The following is a 17,451-nucleotide window of genomic DNA, read 5'->3' as shown; positions in this document are numbered from 1 at the left end:
GTATGTGTGAACAAATGCATGAAGACAGACTGAAGAAAAAGTTCCCCTTTCAACAAGGACAACAATGACAGATTATGTGGTGAATGCGAGGCACTAAGTCACCACTTAGATTTGGCCATGCAATGATTATATTTTTGATAAGAGAATTCCTCCCTTTGTTTTTGACCAAATCGGAAAGGGAGAATGGATCCCTCTTATTTCTGCAAGTGGGCTGTATTCTCTCTGACTTGCTCAGCCAGTAGGCACGTGCCAAATTCATTAGAGCAGAATGTTGATGGGGAAGGGCTTCTGAAATTGAATCCCAATGTGCATTAATTTCAAAGCCGTATAGCATAAATAGATTTGAATACATGAAGAATTGATATTTTCCAAGCCAAATGTCCTGCTTTCAGGGGAATGGACTTTTAAAAGCCCAGACACATGTTACCCCTCCACAAGACTGACCATGATGCACAACTGATTTGGGACAAAGAACATGGGCCAAATGACTTTAAAAAATGTGAGAAGTCAGCATATTCCTTTCAAACATTTCCATAACCTTTGAAGAAGGAAGGAAGGAAGGAAGGAAGGAAGGAAGGAAGGAAGGAAGGAAGGAAGGAAGGAAGGAAGGAAGGAAGGAAGGAAGGAAGGAAGGAAGGAAGGAAGGAAGGAAGGGGACCATATTTAGTAAATGATTTGCAGTTGTGGTCTTCTCTCTTGATTTTCCCTCAGTGTGGACTGGATTAGTATGGAGCTCAGTGATTGCTACAGACACAGAGGGCAAAATCTGTGACATGTCCCTGAATATTAAACATGCTTCCAGAGCATGTTGGAAGACAGAATTCAGTATTACAGTATCTGAAGGGTTTCCATTGTCATTTCATTGCAATAACTCAGCAAGACTCTCCAATGTCTGACTACTTAACGTCCACTTCTTCCAAGAACACATGAGGGAGAAAGGACTCATCATCATCATCATCATCATCATCATCATCATCATCATCATCATTATCATTATCATCATCATCATCATCTTCATCTATTTATTTATTTCCTAGATTTATATCCCACCTTTTTTGTACATAAGCTAGAATTCTCCCTCTTATTTTTCTGCAAAACAATACTATGAATTGGTGATGCTTAGAGAGAGTGACTGGTCGAAATAAGGTTACATATTGGAGCATAAACTAGAACCTTGGTCACCCTGCTCCTAGTCAAACCCATTAACCACTATCCCACACCAGCTCTGATCATGATCATGATCATCATCTACATCACGTTCATCATCATCATGATCATCATCCACTTTCAATACATTGTACAGGGCATAGGTTATAATGGTACATGTTACAAAAAAGAAAAGTCTGATCTCTTTGCTTCAACAATATCTCATTCTGCTGTTGCAATTATCTCTTCTGATTGGGGACCTGGGAATGGCCTCATAAGAATGTCTCCCAAAGGTATAATAACAGGCCACTGAAATATTTCTTATGTGTTTCTTGGTACACTGGAGGAGGGAGGAATAGGTGTCAGTCCTTTGTTAGTCTGACTGCTTGTTTTTCCGAAGAGCAAAAGGTAATGGTGAACTTCTCCAGATGTTATCCTATAGGTGCTACCTTATTCCATCTTGGAGGTCCCTCTAAGCAACTGGAATGAACAGGTAATATGGGTCTCTACTACTTGGTTTCAGAAAGGGAATAGTTTTTTTAGGAGGTCTCCTGGTCAGTAGTAGCAGATTTGGTATAGGATCAAGTTTTCAGGATTAAGTCAAAAGTTAGATTAATTTCTCTGGTCATCTAGAGTTATTTAAAGTGCATGCATTTACTGAAATCAAGTCACTTTCTTCAGCGGATATGAACTATTTTGAAGTGCTGTAATTCTCCCCTTGAAAAATTCTAAGAAGTAGGTTAGGAAAGAGCAGAAAGGAGTATCTGCGCCCCACTGACTATTTTTCATAGGACTTCAGAACTCAGGGGGTAAAAGCTTGTGACTTAGATGGACTTGGTTGTGCATGAAAATTCATTCCCTGCCATCCTAAAGGGGTGCACAATTAGTAGATTCCTTCTCCGTGACTGGCCATTCCTTGATGGTTAAGTGCTCCTTTCTATGCTAGACTTCACTGCTCCTTACATTGAGATTGTATCAGTACATATACCTTGGAATATTACTGGTGCTAATACTATTACTACGATTAATTTTTAAGCTTTTAAAGATCTCTGAAATACTGGTGGAAGAGATTCAGGAGATGTCTGGATAATTCTCATTTTCTTCATTTTGCATTTGGCAGAGGCAATGTACATGACATTGTGATCGCTTCAGAAAAATGTGCTTCATAAGCTAAATATGAAAGGATTCTTTCTGATTCTGTCACAATGAAAATGGTATAGATTAATAAAACGATATAGTGGGTGGGGAGGGAGTTGAGAATTTGCTCTCTAGCTCAGTGGAAATACCGGCTCCATTTCCAGTGAAGAAATGGTAGCCCTCTAAATATTGCAGAACTACATTACCCAGCATCCACTGGGCCATGGTAATTCAGACCTCTATAACCAAAGGTGGAGCAGAACCAGGAGGGCTGTAATAGATACCGAAGTTAACATTACTTCTCTCCATACTATATGGCATAATAGGTTCACTTTATTTTATTCAAACTAAAGAGCACCATTATTCATTGTACCATTCTACCATTGATTAGTGGAAAAGGTGCTGAAAGTGGGAAAGCTAAATAATTCTCTTTTCTCTTTGTAAGGTCCTGTCGCCTTCATGAATGTCTCCAGAGTCACAGAATTTGTCTTCCTGGATCTTTCCAGAATTCAATATATCCAGCTTCTTCTATCTGTACTGTTTGTGATGTGCTACATTGCCATTCTGTTGGGCAACCTCCTGATTGTACTGACTGTGCATATAGATCCACGCCTTCTAAAGTCACCCATGTATTTTTTCTTAGCTAATTTATCCATCCTGGATACTGCCTTGGGTTCAGTGGTTGTTCCCAAGGTGGCAAAAGGCCTGATCAGCTCTGGCAGGACAATCTCATTTGGGGGTTGTATGTCCCAGCTCTTTTTTCTACACTTCTTTGGAGGTTCAGAGATGTTCCTTCTTACACTCATGGCCTACGATCGTTATGTGGCCATTTGTCATCCACTCACATACACAACCACAATGAACCGCCCTCGCTGCATTAGACTCCTGTGTCTCTGTTGGGCTGGAGGCCTCCTCCACTCTGCCAGCCAGCTGTTCCTGGTCCTGCAGCTGCCATTCTGTGGGCCAAATGAAGTGGACAATTTCTTCTGTGATGTTCCACAGGTAGTCAAACTGGCTTGTGTTGACACCCGTGTCACTGAGATACTCATGGTGGCCAACAGCGGTCTGCTCTCCCTGGTTTCTTTTGTCATCTTGCTGATCTCCTATGGCATCATCTTGAGCACGCTTCAAGGCCGCTTCAGAGAGAGTGGAGGGAAGGCTCTGTACACCTGTAGCTCTCACTTGGCAGTGGTCAGCCTTTTTTTTCTGCCTTGCCTCTTTGTGTACCTTGTCCCCATCTTCAGCTCCAGTGTGGACAAGGTAGCATCTGTATTTTATACCACAATCACTCCTTTCCTTAATCCTATGATATATTCTCTAAGGAATCAGGAAATGAAAGAGGCAATGGGACGGATAAAGAACAAATACATTTTTTCCCATTGGTCTCAGAAGAATGGAAAAATATGAGTAGATGCTTCAAAACTGTTTTTGATTTCAGAGATCATCTGTGGAGGAGTAATTCTTCTTACCGCTAAAGGGTTAATGGCAGAGGTGTTTAACCTACAAGCCCAAATCCCCATCTATGGTCATTAGAGTCCCCCAGGTACAGCAGGGCCAACTCTTTCAGAGCCAATGTGTGCATGTATGTATGTATGTTTATTTATTTATTTAGACAATGCATATGGCTGCCTATCTTACATATGAACTCTGAGTAGCTAACAACAAGAACAATATAATAAAACCTCTGTCAATCAATCAAAAACAGTATTAAAATCATAATAATATAATAATCAAGGCACTGTGTATCAAACTCAGTAGCACAAATCACACCTATACGATCCTGGCCCAGTGTCCGGGAGTAAATGTCCCCTTGGGGGACATTTGGGCTCTTGTTAGTGGCAACATGAAGCACTTTGAAAATGCTTAAGCCATTGTTCCCTTGGGACCTTGAAGGATTAGCCACTGTAACTCCTTTGTGAATTAGAATCAAATACTCAAATAAAGAATAGAGTAGGTAGATATGGAGTAAGCCAAATAAAAAATTTAAAAATATATGATTGCAAGGAAGTAGGTATTTTGGGGGGGGGGGGGCGGGGGTAAGATTTATATGTCAATGTGGGTACCAAGGCTAAAGTCACCTGTTTTCTCATTAAACTCTCCCACCAGAAAGTACCCCAAATGGAAGAATTTGGGCCCCACATTTTGGCCCCTTGGGTCACCCCAATGTCATTGGCTGTAAGCTTTGGTCAGGGTAGAAGGATGTAGGCTGGAGCACCATGCTGAATTTGGTTGCTGAATTATTTTTGGGGTTTCCACCATATGCTGAATCAAAAACCCACCAGTGAGGCTGGGTTCCCCAATATACTAAACCAACAAACCTAAGCCAGGTTGATACGTAGTTAATACAGCCCCCAGATCTTCAACTAACCGTTTTAACTACATGGTTGTACAGATGCAACAGCTCACAACTACATATTGTGGCCTCACTGCATCCATGAAGAAACCAATATAAGAAGGATGTGGGCTCTTCCTGATATTCTTGAGCTCAGATCTCATTAACTTCATTTGTATAGCAGGAGGCCTGAATAATGAGGACTTCAAGGTCACTGTCATCCCTCTAGTGGTTAGAGCATTGGGGAAGATCCAGAGATTGTTAGGCTCAATCCTTTGTCTGTTTGCAGTCTGTCCACGTGCCAGGAACTACTTGCCTTAGCTTAGTTGACATCTCAGATAAGTCAAGAGGATGAAATGATACATAGAAAACTACTTATGTTGTTTTGAGCTTCTCTGAAAGCATTGGCATATAACGTGGAGGATACTCCTTCCTCCATTTTACAAACACCAATTCTATATTTTATATTATAGGGCAAGTGGCTGGACTTGACTCACATTCAGAAAAGTGATTTATATTGATTAGAAATGCAACACGTTGGGCATTCTGAGTCTTCTCAAGGCCGGTGCTCCTCATGAAGAAGGGCTGTGTTCCCTATCATGATAAGCCATGGTTTCTTTTAGAGGTTGGTTCCCACCTGGGTCTAAGTCATCATAAAACATACTGACTGGATTCCTATGTGGAAGCCAAAACCAAAAAATAACATAATGGCTTGATCGTATGTGTGAACGAATGCATGAAGACAGACTGAAGAAAAAGTTCCCCTTTCAACAAGGACAACAATGACAGATTATGTGGTGAATGCGAGGCACTAAGTCACCACTTAGATTTGGCCATGCAATGATTATATTTTTGATAAGAGAATTCCTCCCTTTGTTTTTGACCAAATCGGAAAGGGAGAATGGATCCCTCTTATTTCTGCAAGTGGGCTGTATTCTCTCTGACTTGCTCAGCCAGTAGGCACGTGCCAAATTCATTAGAGCAGAATGTTGATGGGGAAGGGCTTCTGAAATTGAATCCCAATGTGCATTAATTTCAAAGCCGTATAGCATAAATAGATTTGAATACATGAAGAATTGATATTTTCCAAGCCAAATGTCCTGCTTTCAGGGGAATGGACTTTTAAAAGCCCAGACACATGTTACCCCTCCACAAGACTGACCATGATGCACAACTGATTTGGGACAAAGAACATGGGCCAAATGACTTTAAAAATGTGAGAAGTCAGCATATTCCTTTCAAACATTTCTATAACCTTTGAAGAAGGAAGGAAGGAAGGAAGGAAGGAAGGAAGGAAGGAAGGAAGGAAGGAAGGAAGGAAGGAAGGAAGGAAGGAAGGAAGGAAGGAAGGAAGGAAGGAAGGAGACCATATTTAGTAAATGATTTGCAGTTGTGGTCTTCTCTCTTGATTTTCCCTCAGTGTGGACTGGATTAGTATGGAGCTCAGTGATTGCTACAGACACAGAGGGCAAAATCTGTGACATGTCCCTGAATATTAAACATGCTTCCAGAGCATGTTGGAAGACAGAATTCAGTATTACAGTATCTGAAGGGTTTCCATTGTCATTTCATTGCAATAACTCAGCAAGACTCTCCAATGTCTGACTACTTAACGTCCACTTCTTCCAAGAACACATGAGGGAGAAAGGACTCATCATCATCATCATCATCATCATCATCATCATCATCATCATCATCATTATCATCATCATCTTCATCTATTTATTTATTTCCTAGATTTATATCCCACCTTTTTTGTACATAAGCTAGAATTCTCCCTCTTATTTTTCTGCAAAACAATACTATGAATTGGTGATGCTTAGAGAGAGTGACTGGTCGAAATAAGGTTACATATTGGAGCATAAACTAGAACCTTGGTCACCCTGCTCCTAGTCAAACCCATTAACCACTATCCCACACCAGCTCTGATCATGATCATGATCATCATCTACATCACGTTCATCATCATCATGATCATCATCCACTTTCAATACATTGTACAGGGCATAGGTTATAATGGTACATGTTACAAAAAAGAAAAGTCTGATCTCTTTGCTTCAACAATATCTCATTCTGCTGTTGCAATTATCTCTTCTGATTGGGGACCTGGGAATGGCCTCATAAGAATGTTTCCCAAAGGTATAATAACAGGCCACTGAAATATTTCTTATGTGTTTCTTGGTACACTGGAGGAGGGAGGAATAGGTGTCAGTCCTTTGTTAGTCTGACTGCTTGTTTTTCCGAAGAGCAAAAGGTAATGGTGAACTTCTCCAGATGTTATCCTATAGGTGCTACCTTATTCCATCTGGGAGGTCCCTCTGAGCAACTGGAATGAACAGGTAATATGGGTCTCTACTACTTGGCTTCAGAAAGGGAATAGTTTTTTTAGGAGGTCTCCTGGTCAGTAGTAGCAGATTTGGTATAGGATCAAGTTTTCAGGATTAAGTCAAAAGTTAGATTAATTTCTCTGGTCATCTAGAGTTATTTAAAGTGCATGCATTTACTGAAATCAAGTCACTTTCTTCAGCGGATATGAACTATTTTGAAGTGCTGTAATTCTCCCCTTGAAAAATTCTAAGAAGTAGGTTAGGAAAGAGCAGAAAGGAGTATCTGCGCCCCACTGACTATTTTTCATAGGACTTCAGAACTCAGGGGGTAAAAACTTGTGACTTAGATGGACTTGGTTGTGCATGAAAATTCATTCCCTGCCATCCTAAAGGGGTGCACAATTAGTAGATTCCTTCTCCTTGACTAGCCATTCCTTGATGGTTAAGTGCTCCTTTCTATGCTAGACTTCACTGCTCCTTACACTGAGATTGTATCAGTACATATACCTTGGAATATTACTGCTGCTAATACTATTACTACGATTAATTTTTAAGCTTTTAAAGATCTCTGAAATACTGGTGGAAGAGATTCAGGAGATGTCTGGATAATTCTCATTTTCTTCATTTTGCATTTGGCAGAGGCAATGTACATGACATTGTGATCTCTTCAGAAAAATGTGCTTCAGAAGCTAAATATGAAAGGATTCTTTCTGATTCTGTCATGATGAAAATGGTATAGATTAATAAAACAATATAGTGGGTGGGAAGGGAGTTGAGAATTTGCTCTCTAGCTCAGTGGAAATTCCGGCTCCTTTTCCAGTGAAGAAATGGTAGCCCTCTAAGTATTGCAGAACTACATTACCCAGCATCCACTGGGCCATGGTAATTCAGACCTCTATAACCAAATTTGGAGCAGAACCAGGAGGGCTGTAATAGATACCGAAGTTAACATTACTTCTCTCCATACTATATGGCATAATAGGTTCACTTTATTTTATTCAAACTAAAGAGCACCATTATTCATTGTACCATTCTACCGTTGATTAGTGGAAAAGGTGCTGAAAGTGGGAAAGCTAAATAATTCTCTTTTCTCTTTGTAAGGTCCTGTCGCCTTCATGAATGTCTCCAGAGTCACAGAATTTGTCTTCCTGGGTTTATCCAGATCTCAACCCATTCGGCTCTTTCTATCCGTCCTAGTCATGATGTGCTACACTGCCATTCTATTGGGCAACCTCCTGATTGTATTGACTGTGCATATAGATCCACGCCTTCTAAGGTCACCCATGTATTTTTTCTTAGCTAATTTATCCATCCTGGATACTGCCTTGGGTTCAGTGGTCGTTCCCAAGGTGGCAAAAGGCCTGATCAGCTCTGGCAGGACAATCTCATTTGGGGGTTGTATGTCCCAGCTCTTTTTTCTACACTTCTTTGGAGGTTCAGAGATGTTCCTTCTTACACTCATGGCCTATGATCGTTATGTGGCCATTTGTCATCCACTCACATACACAACCACAATGAACCGTCCTCGCTGCATTAGACTCCTGTGTCTCTCTTGGGCTGGAGGCCTCCTCCACTCTGCCAGCCAGCTGTTCCTGGTCCTGCAGCTGCCATTCTGTGGGCCGAATGAAGTGGACAATTTCTTCTGTGATGTTCCACAGGTAGTCAAACTGGCTTGTGTTGACACCCGTGTCACTGAGATACTCATGGTGGCCAACAGCGGTCTGCTCTCCCTGGTTTCTTTTGTCATCTTGCTGATCTCCTATGGCATCATCTTGAGCACGCTTCAAGGCCGCTTCAGAGAGAGTGGAGGGAAGGCTCTGTACACCTGTAGCTCTCACTTGGCAGTGGTCAGCCTTTTTTTTCTGCCTTGCCTCTTTGTGTACCTTGTCCCCATCTTCAGCTCCAGTCTGGACAAGGTAGCATCTGTATTTTATACCACAATCACTCCTTTCCTTAATTCTATGATATATTCTCTAAGGAATCAGGAAATGAAAGAGGCAATGGGACGGATAAAGAACAAATACATTTTTTCCCATTGGTCTCAGAAGAACGGAAAAATATGAGTAGATGCTTCAAAACTGTTTTTGATTTCAGAGATCATCTGTGCAGGAGTAATTCTTCTTACCGCTAAAGGGGTAATGGCAGAGGTGTTTAACCTACAGGCCCAAGTCCCCATCTATGGTCATTAGAGTCCCCCAGGTACAGCAGGGCCAACTCTTTCAGAGCCAATGTGTGCATGTATGTATGTTTATTTATTTATTTAGACAATGTATATGGCTGCCTATCTTACATATGAACTCTGAGTAGCTAACAAGAAGAACAATATAATAAAACCTCTGTCAATCAATCAAAAACAGTATTAAAATCATAATAATATAACAATCAAGGCACTGTGTATCAAACTCAGTAGCACAAATCACACCTATACGATCCTGGCCCAGTGTCTGGGAGTAAATGTCCCCTTGGGGGACATTTGGGCTCTTGTTAGTGGCAACATGAAGCACTTTGAAAATGCTTAAGCCATTGTTCCCTTGGGACCTTGAAGGATTAGCCACTGTAACTCCTTTGTGAATTAGAATCAAATACTCAAATAAAGAATAGAGTAGGTAGATATGGAGTAAGCCAAATAAAAAATTTAAAAATATATGACTAAAAGGAAGTAGGTATTTTGGGTGGGGGGCGGGGGTAAGATTTATATGTCAATGTGGGTACCAAGGCCAAAGTCACCTGTTTTCTCATTAAACTCTCCCACCAGAAAGTACCCCAAATGGAAGAATTTGGGCCCCACATTTTGGCCCCTTGGGTCACCCCAATGTCATTGGCTGTAAGCTTTGGTCAGGGTAGAAGGATGTAGGCTGGAGCACCATGCTGAATTTGGTTGCTGAATTATTTTTGGGGTTTCCACCATATGCTGAATCAAAAACCCACCAGTGAGGCTGGGTTCCCCAATATACTAAACCAACAAACCTAAGCCAGGTTGATACGTAGTTAATACAGCCCCCAGACCTTCAACTAACCGTTTTAACTACATGGTTGTACAGATGCAACAGCTCACAACTACATATTGTGGCCTCACTGCATCCATGAAGAAAACAATATAAGAAGGATGTGGGCTCTTCCTGATATTCTTGAGCTCAGATCTCATTAACTTCATTTGTATAGCAGGAGGCCTGAATAATGAGGACTTCAAGGTCACTGTCATCCCTCTAGTGGTTAGAGCATTGGGGAAGATCCAGAGATTGTTAGGCTCAATCCTTTGTCTGTTTGCAGTCTGTCCACGTGCCAGGAACTACTTGCCTTAGCTTAGTTGACATCTCAGATAAGTCAAGAGGATGAAATGATACATAGAAAACTACTTATGTTGTTTTGAGCTTCTCTGAAAGCATTGGCATATAACGTGGAGGATACTCCTTCCTCCATTTTACAAACACCAATTCTATATTTTATATTATAGGGCAAGTGGCTGGACTTGACTCACATTCAGAAAAGTGATTTATATTGATTAGAAATGCAACACGTTGGACATTCTGAGTCTTCTCAAGGCCGGTGCTCCTCATGTAGAAGGGCTGTGTTCCCTATCATGATAAGCCATGGTTTCTTTTAGAGGTTGGTTCCCACCTGGGTCTAAGTCATCATAAAACATACTGACTGGATTCCTATGTGGAAGCCAAAACCAAAAAATAACATAATGGCTTGATCGTATGTGTGAACAAATGCATGAAGGCAGACTGAAGAAAAAGTTCCCCTTTCAACAAGGACAACAATGACAGATTATGTGGTGAATGCGAGGCACTAAGTCACCACTTAGATTTGGCCATGCAATGATTATATTTTTGATAAGAGAATTCCTCCCTTTGTTTTTGACCAAATCGGAAAGGGAGAATGGATCCCTCTTATTTCTGCAAGTGGGCTGTATTCTCTCTGACTTGCTCAGCCAGTAGGCACGTGCCAAATTCATTAGAGCAGAATGTTGATGGGGAAGGGCTTCTGAAATTGAATCCCAATGTGCATTAATTTCAAAGCCGTATAGCATAAATAGATTTGAATACATGAAGAATTGATATTTTCCAAGCCAAATGTCCTGCTTTCAGGGGAATGGACTTTTAAAAGCCCAGACACATGTTACCCCTCCACAAGACTGACCATGATGCACAACTGATTTGGGACAAAAACATGGCCCAAATGGCTTTAAAAAATGTGAGAAGTCAGCATATTCCTTTCAAACATTTCCATAACCTTTGAAGAAGGAAGGAAGGAAGGAAGGAAGGAAGGAAGGAAGGAAGGAAGGAAGGAAGGAAGGAAGGAAGGAAGGAAGGAAGGAAGGAAGGAAGGAAGGAAGGGAGTCAGTCTATATTTTGCTTAGAAATGATTTGCAATTGTGGTCTTCCATTTTGATTTTCCATTATTGTGGACTGGGTTGGAATGGAGCTCAGCAATTCCCACAAACAGAGAAGCAAAATCTGTGACACATCCCTGAATGTTCAACATGCTTTCTGAGCAGGATCGATAGCAGAATTCTGTACTATTATCTATAGGGTTGCCACTGTCCCCTCATTGCGGTAACTACATTAGCAAGCCTTTCTGAGTTATGACTACTTCACCCCATTTTAAACATGCAGCACGGAAGGCAAAAGGGACACATCATCTTCATTTACTTATTAGATTGATATCCTCCCTTTGGTTGTGTAGGAGCATAAGGCAACATAGTGCTCTTTCCTTCCCATTTCCCCCCAGATAAGAACTCAATGAAAAATCTTGGGCAGAGAGCGAACGGCTGGACCAAAATCTCCTAATGAACCTCCATGAGTGTAGACTAGAACCCTGGTCAAACCTTTTAACCATTGTACCATGTTAGGTTTCATCCTCATCCTCATCATTGTCATTATCATTCAGTTACAGGCCATAACAGTGGCCATTAGAAAAAAATAAAATATATTACAGTCTGATTTCTTTGTGTCAAGAATATCTCCTTTGGCCTCTACAATTATCTCTCCTGATTGGGGACTTGGGAATGGCCTCATAAGACTGGTTTCCCAAAGGCACAGTAACAGGCCACTGAATATTTCATCTTCCTTCTTGGCAGGAGGAAGAGAAGAAGCCATTTTCTTGTCGGACTGAGTGGTTGATTTTCCAAAGAGAAAAAGGTAGTTATATATTTCTCCAGACAATTACCTGTAGGTTCTACCTTTATTCTGTCTCAGAGGTCCCTATAAGCAATTCGAATGAACAGGTAATATGGGTCTGTATTGCGTTCAGAAGGAGAGTATGTTTTTGGAAGGTAGGTGAACAGTGAACAAGTGTGCTACTCATTCCAGTTTGAGAGCTTTTGAGGGCATTTTGACATCTGTTTTGATGACAACAGAGTGCATGTCCACATTGGACTTTATTTTGTGAAGGTGGCTTGAAAAAGCTGAGAATAAGGATTTGTAGGTTCAATTTCCGTATTTCCTACTTGATGACATCTTGGGTAACTGGCTTCTTGCCATTATGCCACAATAGAGGGACACTCTTGTTACACAGACATTTGAAATTTTTATTCAGATACTCTCTTCTTTTATTCTTTCCTTTTCAACTTCCTTAATCAATTTTCTTTGTCACTCAAGGCATCACAACCCTAAAAATATTGTAAGGCAGGCTAACTATACAGATGTGAAAAAAAGAAGTGGACTGATCTCTTGGATACAAGACATGGAGAGTTCATGATCTTGATAGAGGGATGGCTTAAAGTTCTCCTTAGTTATGGACCATATGATAGGAGTACCAAAGCATTGTTCTGCACTTCTACTTGGTGAAGAGATCTAAGATGGCATTGGGATATATGGTAATTTTGTATACGGGTATGTGTTGTTGTTTTTTTTACCTTGTTTGAAGGTTCTAGCAGAGGAGTGCAGCTATCATATACCCTTGACTGAAGATTGGTACACTTCTTCCATCTGGGATGTTTGTCCTCTTCCACCAAGCAAGCAGATCCATGAGGGACGCACATCAAGTAGTGAGGGAGGAAGGGGACACCCGCCTAGCCAGCCAGGTCAGCCGAATCCACCCTGGTGATCAATGGGGTGACAGATGTTGGAGCCAGATTGCCCTCTCATCTCTATGCGTGTACTTTTGTGTGTGTGTGTGTATGTGTGTTTCTTGTTTTTTTGGGGGGGTAGGGGGTAGGTGTCCTACATTGTTTGGTGGCGTTAATGAGATTTTGGGGACTCTGTTGCCTATGTGCTAATGGGGAAAGGACAAGCTGTTCTCATTCTAGTAGCATGAAAATGGATTGCTGACTTAAAATCCACTGAAGCTTGGAAGGAAGGAAGGAAGGAAGGAAGGAAGGAAGGAAGGAAGGAAGGAAGGAAGGAAGGAAGGAAGGAAGGAAGGAAGGAAGGGAGGGAGGGCGGGCAAATTTAGGTGGTGGTGACAGAAATAAGTGGGCGACATTTTTGTTGGCTGAAAGCAGGCCCTTGAGTAGCTTGTGGATGTCTGTCTGTCTGTCTGTCTGTCTGTCTGTCTGTCTGTCTATCTATCTATCTATCTATCTATCTATCTATCTATCTATCTATCTATCTATCTATCATGTATCTATCATCTATCCATCACAGCTTTGTCTAAGTAGCTCTTTTTACACTACAAATATATACATACTTCACTAGATAGCAATTCCCCAACACATGGTGCTGCCTTCTGACCAGTCTGTACAATTTGCACTGCACTACACATTTGCTGTAATCAGTGACTGTACTGATCTTGACTTTTATACCTCCTTTGGTCTCCTCGCCAGGAGTAGCTTGTTGTGTCTAGGACCAAGTTTTCAGGACTATGTCAAAAGCTAAATTAATTTCTCATATGACATAGAGTTCCATACTATACACATATTTACTTAGATGTAAGTAATTTTCTTGGGATGTAAGTAAGAAAGACTTGCTTCTAGACAAGTGGATATAAACTATTTTAAAAGGCTGTGATTTTTCCCTTGAAAAATCCAGGGAAGTAGGTTACAAAAGTGCAGAAAAGGGTGTCAATGACCGACTGACTATTTTCCATGGAATTGGGAGGTTCTGGCAAAGAATTATGGCTTAGATGGACCTTGGCTGGGTACAAGAAATCATAGCTTGTCATGCTAAACTGGTGCACATTTAGCAGGGATTAAGGAATCTTTTATATGCCAGACATTCTTGTTTTTACATATACAAAATATCAGAGCACATATCTTTAGGTATTGCCACTGCTAGCACTAACTGTTAAATTTTTACATTCTATAAATCTCTAAAGTACTGGTGGAGAGATTCATCTGGTGACTGAATAATTCTCATTTTCTTTATTTCCAGTTTAGCAGAAGAAACATAAATGAGATTATGTGATTTCCACAGTAAAATATTGGGATTCATAAGCTATATATGAAAGGATTCTTCTCAATTCTGTCATTATGAAAATGGAATTGATTAATAAATAAATGTATTGGATGGAGAGGGAGTTGAGAATTTTCACTGTATTTCAGTGAAAGTTCTGGATTCTTCCCTATTTGCTTCTAAAGAATGTATAGGGTTCCAAACATTGAAGAACTACAGTATCCAACATCCCTTACCACTGGAGCATTATAGCTCACGCCTCTGTGACCTAACTTGGAGCAGAACTTGGAGGGCTACCTCTGAGCACTATAGTATTATAAAATAATTCTCATTTAATAGATATTCAAGTAAACATTGTTTTTCTTTGCATTACATGGCACCATGGGTTCACATTACTTTTTTTCAAACCTAAAGACTACCATTGATTCATTGTTTCATGCTGTCACTGCTTGAGAAGGTATTGAAAGCTGCAGAGCTAAACAACTCTTGTTTCTCCTTGCAAGGTCCTGTCATCCTCATGAATGTCTCCAGAGTCACAGAATTTGTCTTCCTGGGTCTTTCCAGATCTCGATATAACCAGCTCCTTCTATCTGTCCTGTTCGTGATGTGCTACACTGCCATTCTGTTGGGCAACCTCCTCATTGTATTGACTGTGCATATAGATCCACGCCTTCTAAGGTCACCCATGTATTTTTTCTTAGCTAATTTATCCATCCTTGATACTGCCTTGGGTTCAGTGGTTGTTCCGAAGATGGCAACAATTCTGATCACCTGTGGCAGAACCATCTCATATGGGGACTGTATGTCCCAGCTCTTTTTTCTACACTTCTTTGGAAGTTCAGAGGCATTTCTTCTTATTCTCATGGCCTATGATCGCTATGTGGCCATTTGTCACCCACTGACATATACAACCAAGATGAACCGCCCACGTTGCATTAGACTCCTGTGTCTCTGTTGGGCTGGAGGCCTCCTCCACTCTGCCAGCCAGCTGTTCCTGGTCCTGAGGCTGCCGTTCTGTGGGCCAAATGAACTGGACAATTTCTTTTGTGATGTTCCACAGATAGTCAAACTGGCTTGTGTTGACACCCGTGTCACTGAGATACTCATGGTGGCCAACAGCGGTCTGCTCTCCCTGGTTTCTTTCATCATCTTGCTGGTCTCCTATGGCATCATCTTGAGTACGCTTCAAGGCCACTTCAGAGAGAGTGGAGGGAAGGCTCTGAACACTTGTAGCTCTCACTTGACAGTGGTCAGCCTTGCTTTTCTGCCTTGTCTCTTTGTGTACCTTATCCCCATCTTCAGCTCCAGTGTGGACAAGGTAGCATCCGTATTTTATACCACAATCACTCCTTTCCTTAATCCTATAATATACACTCTAAGAAATCGGGAAATGGAGGAAGCAATGAGTCAGATAACAAAGAAATACATATTTTCCCATTGGTCTCAGAAAAGAGCAAAAATATGACCACGCATTGATAAATCTTTGGCGGTTTGAGAAATCATCATTGCTGGAGATGTTCTGCTTCTTTTTGCATGTATAATGGCAGAAGTAGTGAACCCACATTCCCTAGACCATATGTATGTCTACTATAGTCCCCCCACCCCAGATTGAACAGGGTCAACAATTTCAGACTGAATGTTCCCTTTGGGGACATTTGATTGCTCATTTTAGTGACAATATGAACGCCTTACACTTTTCAGAGGCTTAAGCCATCCATTGTTCCTTTAGCCGCATAACATCCTTTGTGAATCAGAATCAAATTCTCTATATAAAATAAGGTGGATAAATATGGAAAAAGTCAATTAAACAATGAAATAAATTATTTTACTGTCAAGAGCTAGCTATGTTTTCCTATGTTGGGGGTAATGTTTATAGGTCAATGTAAGCACCAAGGCTAAAGTCACCTGTTTTTGTATTTAATTCTCTCCTATAAAACTACCCCAAATGGAAAAAAATGGCCCCAACATTTTGTCCTCACACTATCAAAGAAAAACAGAAATAAAATGATCATGACACAATAATCAAGTTGCTGTAATTGAAACTCAGACACACAAACCACCCCCATAACATATTGGCTCAGTGATTTGGGGGACATTTGGTCTTTGTTGTTAATGCTAATATGAGTGCCTTACACTTTGAGAGTTTGTAGCTATTGTTCCTTAAGTCCTTGAGGAAATGCCAAATACTGAAATAAAGAATTACCAAATACTTCCTGTCAGACTGCTTTGATTGCCCAGATGTTTTCCATAAAGTTCAACTGGAAAAATCCTATTTCCCTTTAATTGTTTTTTGTTAAAATGAAACACTTTCACTTCACGCTTGTTTTGCCTTTCTACTGAGTCAGATCTATATTTTCCTGAGACTCTTTATTCCCTTGTTCCCAATGGCTATATCAGTATATAATGGACTGCATACAGAACAGGCTGAAATGTGCTCGATTATAGAGAAGATATACAGGGACATATTAACATTACGCTGAAAAAAACAGAGCAAATTTCAATTTTCCCACACTGTCAAATGCTACTTTTCACCCCATTTCTATTCTATTAAACCCAATTTGGTATATAGATATTAGTTGACCCCCTTCATGCTTAATCGCATGAGAAGCATCACTGGCACATGTTTGCACATGAAGCATAAGAGCATGAAGAGAGGCCAGAGGGGGGACAGAGGGTGAAGGCCTCATCTTAACTAGTGGATCAGGCACCTGTGAGTCCTTCTAGCAATGGTTAGGGACTATTTTGTCCCTATGCCCTCAAATCTCTCCTCTCAAATATGACAATCACAGGAGGCCGTCTGCTAGGATATCAGGAGATAAGCGATGTCATAATAGTATTTCTCTGATCCAAACACTGCAGAGTTGATGGTTCTCTTTGAACCCCCTACTTTAACCTCTCTCATTTGGATTTGACTTTATATTCTGAAAAGTGATTTGTACTGATTAGAAATTCAACATATTTGGGCATTTTGAGTCTTCGAAAGAGTGTTCCTTATATACAATGACTGAGTTCACTCATCAGGACAAGCCATGGTTCCTTTTAGATGCTGAGAATGTTCAAGGGCCACCAGTCTGGCATTATGTGGTGAATGCAAGGAGACCAATTAGCCACTCAGATTTGGCTGTGAAATGAGTATCCTTTTGATAAAGGAAACTCCTCCCTTTGCTTGTCT

General features: G+C 40.8%; 3 protein-coding genes across 3 annotated transcripts; all 3 read left to right on the top strand.

Moving 5' to 3' along the window:
* The first annotated feature begins 2,718 nt into the window (after positions 1–2,718).
* On the top strand, positions 2,719–3,690 carry LOC148215337 (olfactory receptor 4Q3-like). The gene has a single exon (XM_088144158.1). It carries the CDS (start codon positions 2,743–2,745, stop codon positions 3,688–3,690), a length of 948 nt encoding a protein of 315 aa, XP_088000284.1. The 5' UTR covers positions 2,719–2,742.
* A 4,343-nt stretch (positions 3,691–8,033) lies between these two features.
* Positions 8,034–9,005, top strand: LOC148215336 (olfactory receptor 4Q3-like). The gene has a single exon (XM_088144156.1). The coding sequence runs from the start codon at positions 8,058–8,060 to the stop codon at positions 9,003–9,005; it is 948 nt and encodes a 315-aa protein (XP_088000282.1). The 5' UTR covers positions 8,034–8,057.
* Positions 9,006–14,781: 5,776 nt separating this feature from the next.
* LOC103060250 (olfactory receptor 4Q3-like) lies at positions 14,782–15,744 on the top strand. Its single transcript, XM_088144155.1, has one exon. The coding sequence runs from the start codon at positions 14,797–14,799 to the stop codon at positions 15,742–15,744; it is 948 nt and encodes a 315-aa protein (XP_088000281.1). The 5' UTR covers positions 14,782–14,796.
* The last annotated feature ends 1,707 nt before the right edge of the window (positions 15,745–17,451 follow it).

Source organism: Python bivittatus, unplaced genomic scaffold, assembly GCF_059951505.1.
Source record: "Python bivittatus isolate LINGU-HERP-01145 unplaced genomic scaffold, Pbiv_v1 ctg000430_np1212, whole genome shotgun sequence".
In the NCBI taxonomy this organism is placed as follows: Eukaryota; Metazoa; Chordata; class Lepidosauria; order Squamata; family Pythonidae; genus Python; species Python bivittatus.
This window is presented reverse-complemented; position numbering and strand designations above follow the sequence as displayed.